General features: G+C 43.7%; 1 protein-coding gene across 1 annotated transcript in view; it reads right to left on the bottom strand.

Annotated features, from left to right (window-relative positions):
- Nucleotides 1–7,621, bottom strand: part of PTGER1 (prostaglandin E receptor 1) — a 28,316-nt gene extending 20,695 nt beyond the window's left edge. Inside the window, exon 1 of the mRNA XM_040414657.1 lies at nucleotides 6,812–7,621. Within this exon, the coding sequence (XP_040270591.1) occupies nucleotides 6,812–7,621 (810 nt within the window). The remainder of the gene's footprint in view (nucleotides 1–6,811) is intronic.
- Nucleotides 7,622–16,987: the final 9,366 nt, after the last annotated feature.

The raw sequence follows: 16,987 nt of genomic DNA, 5'->3' as shown, positions 1-16,987 counted from the left end.
TCCGTCCAGCTCTAATGCATTCTGAGTGGACGCGGATCCGCTCAGAATGCATCAGTCTGGCAGCGTTCAACCTCAGTCTTGCAGCGTTCGGGTGTCCGCCTGGCCGTGCGGAGGCAAACGGATCCGTCCAGACATACAATGGAAGTCAATGGGGATGGATCCGTTTGAAGTTGACACAATATGGCTCAATTTTCAAACGGATCCGTCCCCCATTGACTTTCAATGTAAAGTCTGGACGGATCCGCTCAGGCTACTTTCACACTTAGAAATTTTTCTAAACTATAATGCAGACGGATCCGTTCTGAACGGATCCAAACGTCTGCATTATAGGAGCGGATCCGTCTGTGCAGACACCAGACGGACCCGCTCTGAACGCAAGTGTGAAAGTAGCCTTAAAGGTTATGTTTTAGAATAGTGGTGCTTCTGTGAATCCCAAGGAGTGGCTCTGTAAGAAGCATATCAAGGTTCTGGAGTCTCCAGACCTAAATCCAATAGAACATCTTTGGAGGGAGCTGAAACTCTGTGTTGCTCAGCGAGGAGTGGCCCAAAATCCCTGTTGCAGTGTGTGCAAACCTGGTCAAGAACTACAGGAAACGTTTGACCTCTGTAATTGCAAACAAAGGCTTCTGTACCAAATATTAAAGCGAACCTTTCACCTGGATTTCACTTAATAAACTATCAAAAGTACCTTATAGATCATCCTCATTGTGTTATCATACGGTCTTGTCCCGCTTTTCTGTCATGTATATGCATGGAAAAATCGCTTTATAAAGTACTCTTCTCCAGCTCCACAAGTCACGCTAGAAGTCAAGGGGGTAGCCCTTCCCTCACTCCGGGCTGTAACTCCCCTGCCCTAACCCCGCCTCTATGCAATCTAATTGACACCCGGCTCAGTCGCCGGGACCGCGCTTGTACAGGCGGCGCATGCGCCGTCGGACTCAAGCGCGATCCTGTAACTGAATCGCGCATGCGCTGTCCCCGATGCCTGCCTGTCTTCTCTTCCTCACGCGCGATTCAGTTACAGGATCGCGCTTGAGTCCGACGGCGCATGCGCCGCCTGTACAAGCGCGGTCCCGGCGACTGAGCCGGGTGTCAATTAGACTGCATAGAGGCGGGGTTGGGGCAGGGGAGTTACAGCCTGGAGTGAGGGAAAGGCTACCCCCTTGACTTCTACCGTGACTTGTGGAGCTGGAGAAGAGTACTTTATAAGGTGATTTTTTCATGCATATACATGACAGAAAAGCGGGACAAGACTGTATGATAACACAATGAGGATGATCTATAAGGTACTGGTGATAGTTTATTAAGTGAAATCCAGGTGAAAGGTTCGCTTTAGCACTGATTTTCTCAGGTGTTCAAATACTTATGTTCAGCAGGCAAGACAAATAAATTCTTTAAAAATCATACAATGTGATTTCCTGATTTTTTTATTTTTTTTTTATTCTGTCTCTCAGAATGTGAATTTCAGACCCCTCCATGGTATAGAGATGGTAAACAGAAAGTGAAGAGTTATCTGAGAAGCTGGAAAAAAAGCCAGCATTTATTCTGTGTGTAGCTAGCTAGCAGTGGAGATGATTGGTTATAAGGAGGGGACAACACTTCAGGTCATAGATAGAGCCACACAGCAGCATCCTGGAAGATGCCACAGCCTGTATAATAGGCCTGTGATTAAGACCAGCCAGTCTGCCACCTCCACACTAATAAGGAGAGTTTGTGCAGTGGTTGTGAGGATGGACATATCATAACCTGGGAGTGCCTGTTGCAGATTGTACACTACTTTGCCATGTGAAGATACAGCTGTGGTGATAACTGCAGATACAACCATCCACATTGCTGCCACTCTGATTAGACTAAATCCAGAATGTTATCACTAGGGGGTTCAGGTATAGTGCAAGCCGTTAGGAGAGAGAGTTGTTGCCTTTTAGAGGGACTGGGATATATTTGTCTGTTGCCATTTAACCTCTTCTTTTTTTTTCTTCATTTCTGCATTTTCATTTTTCTTCCTTAACTTTTTTATTTTTCCATTGACATAGCCTTATGACAGCTTGTTTTTTTGCGGGACAAGTTGTACTTTCTAATGCCTTCATTTAATATGACATACAATGTAGTGGGAAGTGGAAACAAAATTCAAATGATGTGGAATTGGAAAAAAATTGCAATTACGCCACACTTCTGTCCCTACGGCATTCTCTATGCAGAAAAACGGACCTGTGCCCTTTATTCTCTAGGTCAGTGCGATTACAAGTACAACGATACCACATATGTGTAGTTTTTTTTTTGTGTTTTAATACTAGTTAATATAGTTATGTCTACCGTGCTGTGTGGGGGCCATACCATTTTGGACTGTGTGTGTGACATTTTGATCACATTTTATTCAATTTTTTTGGAGTAAGACAAGCGATAAAAAAATGGCACATTGTCAATTTTGATATTTTTTTCCGTTACGCCATTCACTGTATGGGATAAATATTTTTATATTTTATGGCTTATACTGTATTTCTATAGAACTACGGTATAAGCTCCAATTGCTGTTACTCCATGTTGGCCTGCCACCTGCTGGCCAACATAGGAACTGCAGCTCTAATATGCTGGATCTCTTCAGAGAGACTCAGCGTATTAGAATTAATGACTGGCTTCCCGATCGCTGCATGGGGGAACTGGTCGTAACCCGCTTGATCACGGCATCTAAAGGCTTAAATGCATTGTTGCTGGTCACAGACATGAGCCGTAGTCCTCTGCTGTTTCAAACAGCAGAGACCCGCTAGCTATGGCGCCCGCTGGAGGCGCAACCAGGTGCCATGTTTAAAGACTAAGGGTTAAAGAGATAGTTTGCCTAATCAACCTGTTACCCCTAAGACTGTGCCCTCATTGAAAGACTGTAACCAATAAGGCCTCATGCACATGACTGTGCCCATATTGCTGTCCGCAAACCATGGATCCGCAAAATACGGACACCTCCTATTTTCAATACGCATCTTTCTCACTCCCATTACTTGAAATGACTATTCTTGTCCACAATACAGGCAAGAATGGGACATGTTATATAATTTGCGGAATGGACACACGGATGCAGACAGCACACGGATGACATGTGTGTGCTGTTTTTTTGGCCGAATAATAGAAATGACTGCAGCATTCTGCAATCTTCAAAAAATGCAGATCAGAAACAGATGCAAAATATGGCCATGTGCACGAGGGCTAAGCCTGCTGACTGACAAAAGACTGTTGTAAGCAGCATGCAGCAAGCTTGTTTTCCCACAAGAGACCAGTAAAAAATGCCTTGTTCAAAGAGTCCCTGTGCTTTCACACAATTTAATTCCATTTAATAGATAATGGTGTAACTAGCAACTTTCTAAATCACTTCATTTAAAAAATCTGCCTGCGTGCACCTGAAAAAAGCTGTAAGGGTATGGCCACTAGGGGTCTGACTTCCACCTAAGTTGCAGTACACAAAAGATGGCTGAAAGGAAATGGGGGCGTGTCAGAGCTAGCCGAGATCCTGAGCCTGATAAAAGAACTGCTTCTACACAGCTTCTGAAGATAACAGGAGCCTACATATCTGTAAGTGTGATTTACCCCTTTTTATCTGTTCTGTGACCTCGGGAGCTGAAAACAACCAGAGTGGGAGGTAAGGAAAAGGACGTCACAGGAGCACAGTACTGGAAGATTACACAGAAGGATATGCCCCCTGCTTGTTAGAGAAATGCATCTAGCTGTGCATCTGAAGGGAGGAATAATTAGGCTGATAGAGACAGTAGGGGAGCCAAAACATAACTGTTCCTTCACAGCTATAATTGTAAAAACAAGCACAGCCATTATACAATAAAAAAAATAATAATACATGTACTCTTTAAGTTAAAACTCTGCCCAATTCCTTCTACTAGTGTAGAGCAGGGCGCCAAGCATACCACTCGGGGCCAAAATAATTCTGTGGATACTGGATGGAGTGGGTCTAATGGCTCCACAGGATATGTGTGTGGATATGTGTTTCTTAACCAGGGTTTCTGGGAACCCTAAGGCTCCACAGAACCCGTAGGGTTCCTTGGAAGGGCACATTAGCAAGAGCATCACATGTCCTGTAGGGAGGGGAAAGTGGACCCATTAGATTTCTGACATATTGGCAGGTAAAGTAGTTGACCACTGTCCCCAGAACATACATCTGGCTAAGAATTCTATGATTTTATCCACAACACATTGAGCTTTTTGAGATAATGGCAGGAGAAGGAGTTCCTTGAGATGAAAGGACAATTTCCAACATTTGGCAGAGTGGTTGGGAACCAGTGCCCTAAATCACTTTGTATGTTAGACACCATTCTGTACGGCTGGCGTTAGGTCAAGTAGATGGACTGTGGGTTAGTTTGTGGACTTGGCTTACTTGGTTGAAGGACATGTACCTGAGCTTTGAGTCACAGCTTCCTGAGAGATGAGAATTCTGCTAAATATAGTTCTATTATCCAAGACAGACATACTGTATGTTTAGTCACCATGGAAAAAAAAGTTACATATAGAGTTAATGGGGAAACCTCAGCAAGAAAATATTATTTATTATAGTATAGCACTGGATTTTCCTTCTCCCACATTCCTGAGAATGTAGAACATGAATTATTAGAATAAATGACTGAACTTAAGTCTTTTTTACCCCTATCCACCATGTGATCATGCAGGAATGAGAAACTCAGATGGACAAAGTGCAGAGACAGCAGGGAAAGGAACATGTATGGGGTGAGGACAGAGGATGAGGGAAACCAGAAGAGTGAGGTGGAGAGACAGTGCGGAGGGATGAATGAAGACGCTAAGAAACAACATAAAAGATAAAATAATGAGCAACACCTAGTAACGATGGCACCAGGTCACCCAACAGACAAGAACCGACATATATTTTATGTCTTCAGCATTGCAGATGCTTCTTCTTCAGACATACTGGTGCCAGGATCACTGCTTGTTACACTTTTCATGACAGCTCTGCAAGTCTTTGTCCTACTTTGCCAATAACAGTAGGTTCTGTCCCTACTACGTAGGTGTCACTTTCACCTACACAAGTATCTGTGCATAGTATCCTATACATGCAACAGTGCCAGTCCCTTTATGTATTACCTTGTCCATGCAGTAGTAGCAGTCCTTGTGCATGCAGTGCCATTCTCTTTATATAAAACCCTAGGCATGCTATAGTGCCAGTCCCTCTGTATATAACCTTGTCTGCGTAACAGTGCCAGTCTCTTCACATATAACCTTGTCCATATACTAGTGTCAGTCTCTTTGTATATAACCTTGTCTGCGTAACAGTGCCAGTCTCTTCACATATAACCTTGTCCATGCTATAGTGATAGTATCTTTATATATAACCTAGTTTATGTAATAGCGTCAGTCCCTTTATATATAGCTTTGCCCATGCACCCTTCCCAGTTTCTTTATAAGTATAACCATATAACAGTGCCAGCCTATTTATATTAAATCTTGTCCATATACTAGTGTCAGTCTCTTTGTATATAACCTTGTCTATATAGCAGTGCCAGACTGCCAGTCTCCTTATTTATAACTTTGTCCATATAGTAATACCAGTCTCCTTATATATAACCTTGTCTAACTAGCAGTACCAGTCTCCATATATATAACATTGTCAATATAGAAGTACCAGTCTCCATATATATAACATTGTCAATATAGAAGTACCAGTCTCCGTATATATATAACCTTGTCCATATAACAGTGCCAGTCTCTCTCTCTCTATATATATATAACCTTGTCAATATAGCAGTGTCAGTGTCCTTTTATATAACTTTGTTTATATAACAGTGCCAGTCTCTCTCTCTCTCTATATATATATATATATATATATGTATATATATATATATATATATATATATAACCTTGTCCGCATTAACAGAACCAGTCTCCTTATATATAACCTTGTCAATATAGCAGTGTCAGTGTCCTCATATATAACCTTGTCCATAAAAAATGACATGTTTCTTAGTAAACAATAGTTGAATAGGTTTGCAAATTGATTAATAATTCTACAATTTTGTGTATACAGCTCCAATGCAAACCTATGTGTCCCCGTGGTTGCATGCAACCTCTGTTCTGGAGACATATGGAAAGTAGTATGATGGACAGTCAGACTATACAAAGCTGATCTCCACTTGGTCTCCTCCTGTGGGCAGTCGCCAGTCACCTTGATCAGGACAACCTTGTCTTCCTACCATCAATGTTGCATGCTGTGGATAAAACCCCTTCAGTTCTCTTTGTGAATGGCACGCTTGCCATGTGTTATTGTTGTATGGTATGAATTTCTGCGCTTGCTCAGTTTTTGTCCTTCAATGTCATCTGTGTCCATTTGTTCTTATAAGATATGGACCAACGGACCCCTTTGATATCTCATTCTGACGTGCTGCAGTGTTATTGGGGAAGGGGGGCATTTTGTACTGCGGTGGTGCACATGTATTTAGAATATTTCACAATGCATTCCTTCAGCGTCATTGTATGCACAGATGTAGCAGGGCCAAATTTGTCAGTGAACTGATTTTTTATGCCATTGCAGTAACTCACTAAATTATCATGATTCATTAGGTTTACTTGCAGTTCTATCGTAATCGCATGAGAAGCTGTGTCAAGTGACAAACGCGGCTCTGCTACATTTAGATATATCTTGCGTTGGTAGAACCTGCCTTTCCAACTTTTACAGTGATAGCTATCTGTTCTTATAAGTTGTATTCAAGAGGGCAGTTGTTATATGGGGGAGGGATGACATAACAAATGTCAAAGGTCTAATACATTAGAATGCAGAGTAAATAGGATACATAAAGGTCCTTACCAGTAGTGGACTCCAGCAAACACAAGAAACAATGGTAATTGCCAACAGTTGAACCATCATTTCCAGGTCATGGGAATGGGCACCTTGACGCCTTCTTCTGCGATCCTCCCCTGAGGCTCGTAAGAGTCGAGCCCGAAGTAACGTAACTCCAACTATTAAATTACACACCAATGCTGCCACCAATGATCCAAGACCAAGTCCAGAGAACAGCAGGCAAAATCCTGGAGGCCCCTGTAGAAAACACCAGGTTCCTGAAGGTTGAAGCCCATATGTACCATAACCAAGGAGCGGTAGAGTAGCCATCAGAAGAGCTATAGCCCAAGCTACACCAAGGCCAATCCGAGCTCGGGTTTGGGTTACAACAGCAGAATGCCACAGTGGTTTTGTAAGGCCAATGCAACGCTCTAATGCCATAAGAAGCCCAAGAAGTAATGGTGAAAGTCCAAAAAATACCATGCAACCCCCAAGAAACTGACATCCAACCACTGGCAAGACTCCATTAGAATATAGCCACAGGACAAAGGATCCAGTTATAAGATGTCCCGCCAGGTCTGTCAAAAGGAGCCCTGATGCCAAGAGTAGAAACTGTGCCCTTGATCGTCGTAGTCTTCGAGAGTGGGAGTAGGCTCGTGCCAGGATCCAAAGGCCTAGGGCATTCGATAACGCCCCAATAGCCATGGAGAGGGATGGAAGAAGTGGGGTAGATGATGAACGATTAGATGATGGTGGAGTGGAGTAGAAGGGAGAAGTTGGAGGAGAGGAGGAGAACACAAGGGGAAGAGAGGAATTGGAGTGTAGTGGTGGATACATCAGAGGAGAAGAAGGTTTAGTTTTTCTATGACAATAGAAAATGTTATAAATAATAGAGAGACTGACGAAGAAGATGACCAAGTTGGCCATATGAGTACAACAAGAGGGATGGGAGGTGGGCTGGATGAGAAAAACAAAAGGGAAATTAAAGTTAGTATTTGTATTAATAGTTAAATACCACCCCTACAATGCACCAGTACAGCAGATAAATAATATGTAGGGCTAAAAGTAATCACAATTAATTATAGAAAACTGCAAACTTAGCTCTGCTAATCTGAATATAATATGAAAACACGTACAGTTCCCATGACATCTTGAATCACCCCCAACACTTTTATACTCACCCCGGTGTGGGGTATCTTGGAGTGAGACAATCCCGGGGTGTGTCTCTGGTTTACCCACAGTCCATGATGTCTGATTATCTCCCGCTTCACACTGCCAAATAGTACAATACAGTGTCCTCCTGGGTTTTAGTCGTGGCCCGTTCTGGTCAATGTCTTCTTAATGTCAACACATCCCTTACTTCTTGTGTTTTCTTCTCTTCATGAACTTGATCTCTGTGATGTCTCAGAGCTCAGTCTGTCGTCTGTACTTCCACCTCCCTATCTCACTTGCAGTGTTCTCTAATGCTTCCCTCATCCTCCCCTGGATGGTGCCTCCTCCTCTTTCTGAAGGGACCAGAAGAAGAGAATGTGAGAGAATAAAGGGTCAGAAATAAGCAAGAACAGCGAGTAGAAAAATAGAGAAAGTCATGAGATTAGAATTGACCTGAGGAATATTCAAGAAATATGAGGGACCTTAAACTTATAAGGTGGTGATGCTTCATGAGTAAAGACCTTGAAAGAAAATAGTTAAAGTCATCTTCTTGTGAATTATTATAGAGACAAAAATCTTATGTGTTCCCCTAGTAAAGATCCCATTACAACAGGTCCTACTGCAGGTATCTCTAAGGCCCATCACCAGTGGTCATCACGTGAGCATTGAGGAATACACATCCACACAAATTCATAGAACATAGGTAATTCTGTCAGTGTCTTGATCTCTTGGTTTCCCGTCGCTATCTGCCTAGTTCTTGCTTCTGTCTTCTGGCAGATATTTCTGTTTATCAAGACTTCTGGCCTTTTACATGATATCAAATATAACCCCCACCCCTCAGACACACACAGTGTTCTGCACGGAGGGTGCCGCTCCTAATAAGGCAGCAAATCCCTGGAGATTCCCCAATTCCAGGACCCTGGAAAATTTCATTCTTTGCAGCTCTAGCTGTGCTAAGACAGCAGTGCCAGAGGTGTGAACCCCATACAGAGGACATTAGGATACGGCCAGCAATGGGATAGCGGATATGGTGGAGATTAGGAGAGGGTTGTGTTGGAGGTCTGAAGGGATGTGTAGACGTAGTGGAAATTATTAGTCTATGGTGTAGAGGATGACTGGAGTATAGATGTGTGGAGGGTTTACAGGAAAAGGGCTAAGTACTTATATCATAAGTCCACTACTGGAAAATGGGTATTATGGCAACACAAATGGCTGTAAAATTCCATGTGGAGATGTTTCTGCAGATCCTTGTAGTAAGACACTGTGGTGTAGTACTGAAGCACAAATGTTGTACCTGATTATGAAAGCTTTACAGTCTGGGACAGGGATGGATTGGCCATAGACTCTATAGGGAAATCTCCCGATGTGGCGATCCTTAGGTGGGCCACCAAAGCCCAGGTGCGTAATGATCTGATTCTCTTCTACACACCTGGCCAGCAGCCGAAGGTGTCCTCCTGAATTCAACTGTATTTATGTCCTCAGGATGGTGATGCAGTTGAATTCTGTGCAGCAGGTGGCAGTATTTTGTATTGCACTGTGGTATTTGGTTCGGCTGGGGCAGTATATTGCTCTGAACTATGGTATTGCTGGCCCTGCCTAATAATGTTACCCTGCCTTCTGTCAGTTTGAACCTACCTACAACATGGGGACACTTTTACGTTTCCGCCCCTGGTCTGGGAATACAAATTAATGGCCTTAAAGGAAACCTGTTGAGTGATTTCTGTCCTGCCTGAGAGAAAGATATGATAAAAGGATAGAAGCTGAGCTCTGGGATATATAGGTTCATATAACGTAATTAAAAGCAGTGTAAATCCTGCTTGGACTCCTATGAGAGACAGAGTCCTGTATATCCCACCCACCCGGGATGATTGACATCTTTCTCTGTACACTTATTCATAGGGAGAGAGCTGTCAATCATCCTGTGTGGGTGGGGCAATCAGGACTCTCACTGTCTCTCTTAGGAGTCCTGGCAGAATTTAATTTGCTTTTTACATCAGAAATCCTTCTCCAAATCGTAGAAAGCTATATCTCACAGAGCTCAGGTTCTCTCCATATTCTGATGTCAGATAGGGCAGCAGAAATCAATCAACACACTATGGCGTTGCGCTGTAGTACCAGACAAAGCCACATCTATGAACAACGCGCTATGCCTAGAAAAAGATTGCAGGGTCTGCAGCTACTTTGGCTGATCGGTGGGGTTTCTGGTGATGTATCACCATCTAGGACACATTGTAGCCTATCCGAAAGATGGGCCATCAATGTGTGTTCCTGGAAAAACCACTTTCAACCTATGGTTGTGGTAGAAAAAAATCTACCAGAAAATATACCACATAATGTAAAGACTTCCCCCATGTTACCACATGGGGATGTAGTGTCAATTCAGGGAGCCCCAGGGGCGGCGGAGAGGTTGAGAGTAGTGGTACTCTAAGTGGAGGCTCTTGCTCCACTGCTCCTTGAGCTGTGCTGTGATGGGAAGGACGCACCTCTTCTTCCCTTCAAGGCACTCCCTGACTTTGAGGTTCCTTCCTGTCTGTTGTTGTTTGAGGTGCCCTTGGTGTAGATACATTTTCTGGTTTAAGGCAGGAGTCAACAAAACATTCCAATAGTCCATACCTGCAATACAGGCAGACCAGCCACTGCTGTGGGGCCCAGGGAAGGATGGGGGCCTCACAGAACTTGCACTTCTCTTCCCCTTGGGAAAACATTGCATTTCAGTACAGCCGCCACTAGGGGGAGCTCAAATCAAAGAGATTATTACAGCTTTTATGGTAGTTGTATTAATTCCTACGCACTAAGCTCCCCCTAGTGGTGGCTGCAGTTTTCTGTATTTTGGCCAGTTTTCTGGTGTAACTACACTGATCATCCTATATTTGAAGTAGAGATGAGCGAATTTCACTTTGTTTGTTGGTTAAAGGTGAATTGCGTTATGGATTCCTTTACCACGGACCATAACGCAATTCTATAACGGAATGCCTTTAGAGGCATTCCGTTTATTCATTCCGTCATAATAGAAGTATATGGGCTGCAAAACGGATCCGCCCTGTTTCCGTTATGCAGGGGAGTTCTGGGTGAGGCCAAAGGCAATTTTTATTATTTAATTAAAATTTATTTAACTTGATTTAAAAAAAAATAAAAATTTGTGAGAAATGTGGGCTGTTGCACATGTTTTGCATTGCGTGGGAGTGACTGATGCACATACACTGGGAAACTAGGTGCAGGGGCCCTATGAGATCTGCCCATGGATGCAGGTGATAAGGCCAGGTTTTAGTATCACAAGTTCAGTTCACTGTACGTCACTGAGACAATTGAATAGATGGTTCACACAGGCACTGAAGCACAGTCTTTACAGGTGGCATATGAAGTTTCCTCAGGCTGTGTATGGGAGGTGGGGGCTGAGTCTGTTTTTTATATTCTGCCATAGTCTTCCCAAATCGACCAAGGGGTACAACTTGTCTCTCTCAGTCCCACTAATATAGTACAGTCTCTACAGATGGCCAGTCAGTTTTTTTTTTTTTGTATGATGGGGAACTTGAAGTTTATTTGCTCCCACCACATGCAGAGAAGTCTATAGCCACGGTGCAGGCATTTACCTTCTCTGACCGATACACTGCAATCCTCCTTGAATGGCTGCTGAACTCGGTAACCCTTTCCATCAAAGGTTGGAACATATGCTGTCACTCTGCTGTTTTTGTAATCCACAGGGCAGGAAGTTTCCCTATCAGCTCTGCTCCTAGCTGCTTACACACTCACTGTCTACATAAGACTGATTCCTGCAGAGGAAGGGGTGGTGCCAGCCCAAGCCTAGCAATAGTAACCAGGGACTGACTCTCTCCATATACAGCCTATAGTAGTTCTCTCCCAGTGAGCCCTCATTAGTAATCATGCCCCCAACAGAGTCAATGCTCCTGAGAGTGCCCTCATTAGTAGTAGTGCCCTCCACAGTACCCTCAGTAGTAATAATGTCCCCATAGTGCCCCTAGTAGTAATAAACTCCGCCTACAGTGCTCCTAATAGTAATAAAGCCCCTTTATAAGACATTTCTATAGAGCCCCCAGTAGTACTAAAGCACCTCTATAGTGGCCTCAGACGTAGTGACAAAATAATCAAAATACTCTCCTCACTCCCAAAATATGTGATGCAGCTCTTATTTGCCTGCATCCTGGCCCAGGCAGAAGCAATGACGAAATCACTATGTGACCACCGGCGCCATTCTACTGCCTCCTAGGCTTTAGGCCTAGAGGCCTATGAGAGTGAGCAGCAGGGATGGGAGCCATCGTCTCCCACACCCAGCCCCAGCTGCAGTATTTAAACGCGGGGCACAGGGTAAAACATTCTGGGCCCAAGACCTGGATGTTTTAGCCTAGAGATGCCCAAGAACATTGATGGGCATTTTGGGCCTCAGGCCCCAGGTGGCTGCCCAAATTGCCCTATTGTAATTCCTTATTGTTTATGACATATCCATAGGATATGCCATAAATGTCTGATACATGCAGTTTCCACCTCCAAAAGGAGTCTCCATCGTCGTATCTTGCTTGGTAAGAGAGCAACTTGGTTTTGCAGCGCTCTAGAAAATAGAAGCAGCATCACTCTTATCTATGGCTGTGTTTCATGTTGCAGCTTAGTCCGATTCACTTGAACATCCGGGCATTATTCCCTTTCTGACTGATGATGTAGACACCTGGGGCTAATGTCTGCGATTGGCAATAATGCCAATTGCAGACATTTAACCCCTCAGATGCATGGTCAGTTGTGATCATGGCATCTGAAGGCACTTTATCCCGGAATGTTGTGCCACCGTAATGAAAAAAATAATTCTAAATGGCCGATTCTACGTTTTTTCGTTGCTTCACTTCTCCACAAAAGTTAAATAAAAAGTGATCAAAAAGGCATACACTCCAAAATGGTATCAATAAAAACTACAGATTCCATAGGGTGGACTTTGGGAAGCACTGTTACTACGTGGGGGACTATCTGTATGGCACTATTATTTCTTCAGTATAGTATTCAGGGATATTGAGGAGCACAGTGGGCACAGTATTGGGGGTAGCAGCAGGATAACACTATTGGGGAACCAGGAAGTGTAAAATGATGGAAAAGTGAAAAATCTAAGATGTCCATGTGGCAGACACTGCAGAGACAAGAAGTGGCTAAATGTCATCATGGCAGTCTGCTCCCAATGGAGAAGATGAGGAAAGAGAACGTCTTCATCAGAGGAGACATCACTGGAGGCACATAGTGCTGTATTCTCCTGTATGTTTGGTAGTGCTGATTGTAATGTTAATCTAAATATGTCTTTAGCACTAGGGCTGGGGGTATACTGTTCAGTATACTTTTTTTTTTTTTATTGTGAGGGCCAAGCTTCAGGAACAGCCCAGCACCGTTGGGCCACTTAATCTTCCCTTGTCCATAATTGGAATACCCCTTTAAGTTTGTTCTGTGAGTACACGGCCATGACTTCTACTGGTTGGGAGGTGCTTGATATTGACTCACTGGTACTAAGACTAACTTGACAAAAGTGAACGACTCAACGAGCCACTAAGGCCTCAAGCACGCGGCCGTTGTTCAGTTTTTTTTTTTCGCGGACCCATTGATTTTCAATAGGTCTGTGGAAAAATTGGAAAATGCACCGTTTGGCTTCCGCGTCCGTGATCCGTTTTTCCAGTCCGTGAAAAAAATAGGACCTGTCCTATTTTTTTCACGGACCCATTCAAGTCAATAAGTCCGTGAAAAATCACGGATGCACACAAGATAGTCATCCGCATCCGTGATCCGTGTCCGTTTTTCCTATCATTTTCAATGCAAACTTGACTTTTCTTTTTTTTTCACTTTTCATGTCCGTGGATCCTCCAAAAATCAAGGAAGCCCCACGGAAGAAAAAACGGTCACAGATCACGAAACAACGGAAATCCGTTTTGCGGATCGCAAAAAAAAAAACGGTCGCGTGCATAAGGCCTAAGTCGTATTTCACATACATTCTATAGCATCAGAGCGGATAAACGGCAGGCCCTGTGATGGATGCATGCTGTCTGCAGGAACGGCCGAAGCAGCTGGGAGCATTAGGAGTTACAGTAACAGCCTTTGATGCTTCAAGGCCTCTCACTTCATGACGTGCTGTGCATCTGAGAGGAGCGGTATGTCAATGACACAAGAGGTGACCCACGTCTTTATAGTCACTCTCCTTCCCAAGAGCTCTGACATAGTGCAGGCAACCAAGATGCAAGTCGCTAGCAAGGGTGGGGTTAACAGAGCGACGTTCTGCGGGTCTCTGGAGACTTAAAGGCTCTCAATGTTTAGGGAACTGCTAATCTTCTCACAGAGGCAGCTGACAAATTCCCACACACAACACGTCTCCAAACGCATCACATACACTACATACATATAGAAACACGCAGACATAAGCCAGAATCCAGGCCCGATCCATGCGGAGGTCACGTCAATCCCGGGCCAGGCCATCAACCATAGGCTCCATACATATCCCCCAGCCAGGACGCAGCCCTGAGCACACAATCATCGTCACCGCAAGCATCCATACATCCCGCAGCCACCTCCTTCCTGTAAATGTGGGTGTTAATAGCTCTGTGGTGATTACTCTTTAGAAATCGCACCGGAGGGACGTGAATTATTAATGAAGATGAGATATTTGTGCACAAAACCCGATCCCTATATAAATGGGAAGGGAAGGGGACAATAGGCTTAATAATTGCAGCTGAAGAGGAGCCGTCGCGCCTCTCCAGACCTGACCGCTTTAGTGAATACTTGCATGAAATAACAATCATTTTGGGGCATCATTTCTGCGTTGTGCTGTTCCTCCGTTATTCATCCTGGAAATGTATAAACAAAGTGACAACCAGATAGTAAAAAAAGAAATTATCACTGGTCAAGAGACGGGCGAGATACATTTTTAATTTACCCTTTCACAATGCAAAGTTCAATTTATTCAAAATTCCTTTCAATCCGGCATTAAGCGACGGATTAACAGATATTCTGGATTATTGGACAGTTCTATAAACATACATAATTCACTAGAGAACCCTCAGGAAGAAATTCTGCCCAATTTAAAGTGTTAATGGGTTGCCCTATTATAACAACTTAACCCCTATCCTATGGTTAAGTGTCTGATCGGCGGGGGTCTCACTGCAGTGCCCCCCTTTTGGAAGGGAGCAGCAGATGTACATCACTCCATTCAGCTCTGTCTACCTGATGGAGATAGCGCAGTAAGCGCTCGGCTATCGTGGGCAGCCCCAAAGAGCTGAATGGAGTAGCCGAACGCATGCATGACCGCCGCTCTAGTCAAACTGGAGGAACATAGGCCCCCGTTCTCATGATCGGCAGGGGGCCCAATGGTTGGACCTCTGACGATCAGATACTTATCCTGTGTATAGGGGATAAGTTGTTGTCATGGGACGTCACGTTAACTTTGCATTCTACAGGCGAACCCAAAACTGGCAAATCTGCAGCAATATCCAAATGTACTATGTGCAGATTTTGCTTTCAATCTGACTCTTTGTGAAGAGTAAAATCCCCAGCAAAAATCCATGGAGCGTAACAAATCACACATCTAAACGCGGCTTAAAAAGGAGCCGTCGCCTCTCCTGACATGTCTGTTCTAGTCACTACTGTCATCCCCCTGTAATCATTCTGGAGCATCTATTCTAAAGGACTCTAGACTTCGCTGTTCCTCCACTATTCTTTCTATAAAAGTATGAATGAATTGACAACTGGGCATCACCCTTATATCTGTTAATGGGGGGTGTCCCTGCACAGCCCAATACTGGCAGCACTGATTGGACAGTGTCAGACTCTTTAAAGGGGTTGTCTCATCTAAGATACCTCTAGGACTGTGAAGGCTAACCTCCGGCACTCCAGCTGTGGTAAAACTACATTTCCCAAATTGCACACTTGCTTGGCTGTTCTCAGAACTCCATAGAAATGAATGGCATCAAAACTATGAATTAACACATGTGGAATTATATACATAACAAACAAGTGTGAAACAACAGAAAATAGGTCATATTCTAGGTTCTTCAAAGTAGCCACCTTTTGCTTTGATTACTGCTTTGCACACTCTTGGCATTCTCTTGATGAGCTTCAAGAGGTAGTCCCCTGAAATGGTCTTCCAACAGTCTTGAAGGAGTTCCCAGAGATGCTTAGCACTTGTTGGCCCTTTTGCCTTCACTCTGCGGTCCAGCTCACCCCGTTTTTCTTTACTTAGCTGCTTTTTTCTTGCCATAATACAAATTCTAACAGTCTATTCAGTAGGACTATCAGCTGTGTATCCACCTGACTTCTCCTCAACGCAACTGATGGTCCCAACCCCATTTATAAGGCAAGAAATCCCACTTATTAAACCTGACAGGGCACATCTGTGAAGTGAAAACCATTTCAGGGGACTACCTCTTGAAGCTCATCAAGAGAATGCCAAGAGTGTGCAAAGCAGTAATCAAAGCAAAAGGTGGCTACTTTGAAGAACCTAGAATATGACATATTTTCAGTTGTTTCACACTTGTTTGTTATGTATATAATTCCACATGTGTTAATTCATAGTTTTGATGCCTTCATAGTCATGAAAATAAAGAAAACTCTTTGAATGAGAAGGTGTGTCCAAACCTTTGGTCTGTACTGTAGGTGTGGGTCCCAGTGGTGGGACCTGCACCTATAAGACAATGGGGGCATCTCTAAGAGATACAGTATGAGATGAGAAAATCCCTTTAAGGACACCCCCCCCCCAACTGGTAACAACCAGCTGTTAATTTATTCCTAAATTTTATAAGGAATAACAGAGGAATGACATAACAGAGCTCTAAGACACCCCAGAATTGTTATTTCATGGGGAAAACAATAATTTATTAGACATGCCAAGTGTAGGGAAAGGTCTTCTTTAAAGGAAGACATCCCACAAATACGGCTGTCTCCATCAGTCCCATAGACACTGAATAGGCTGAACATGTGTCTACCGCTCAGTTCTGGAATTAGGGGGCTTGGAACCCCATTCTAGTGATTGATGGGGTCCCAAACCACTGCCATGTCTTATGCCACCAGTAGTTGCCACTG

Source organism: Bufo bufo, chromosome 1 (assembly GCF_905171765.1).
Source record: "Bufo bufo chromosome 1, aBufBuf1.1, whole genome shotgun sequence".
In the NCBI taxonomy this organism is placed as follows: domain Eukaryota; kingdom Metazoa; phylum Chordata; class Amphibia; order Anura; family Bufonidae; genus Bufo; species Bufo bufo.
The sequence above is the reverse complement of the archived record's forward strand: the minus strand, read 5'-3'. Positions and strand labels throughout refer to the sequence as shown.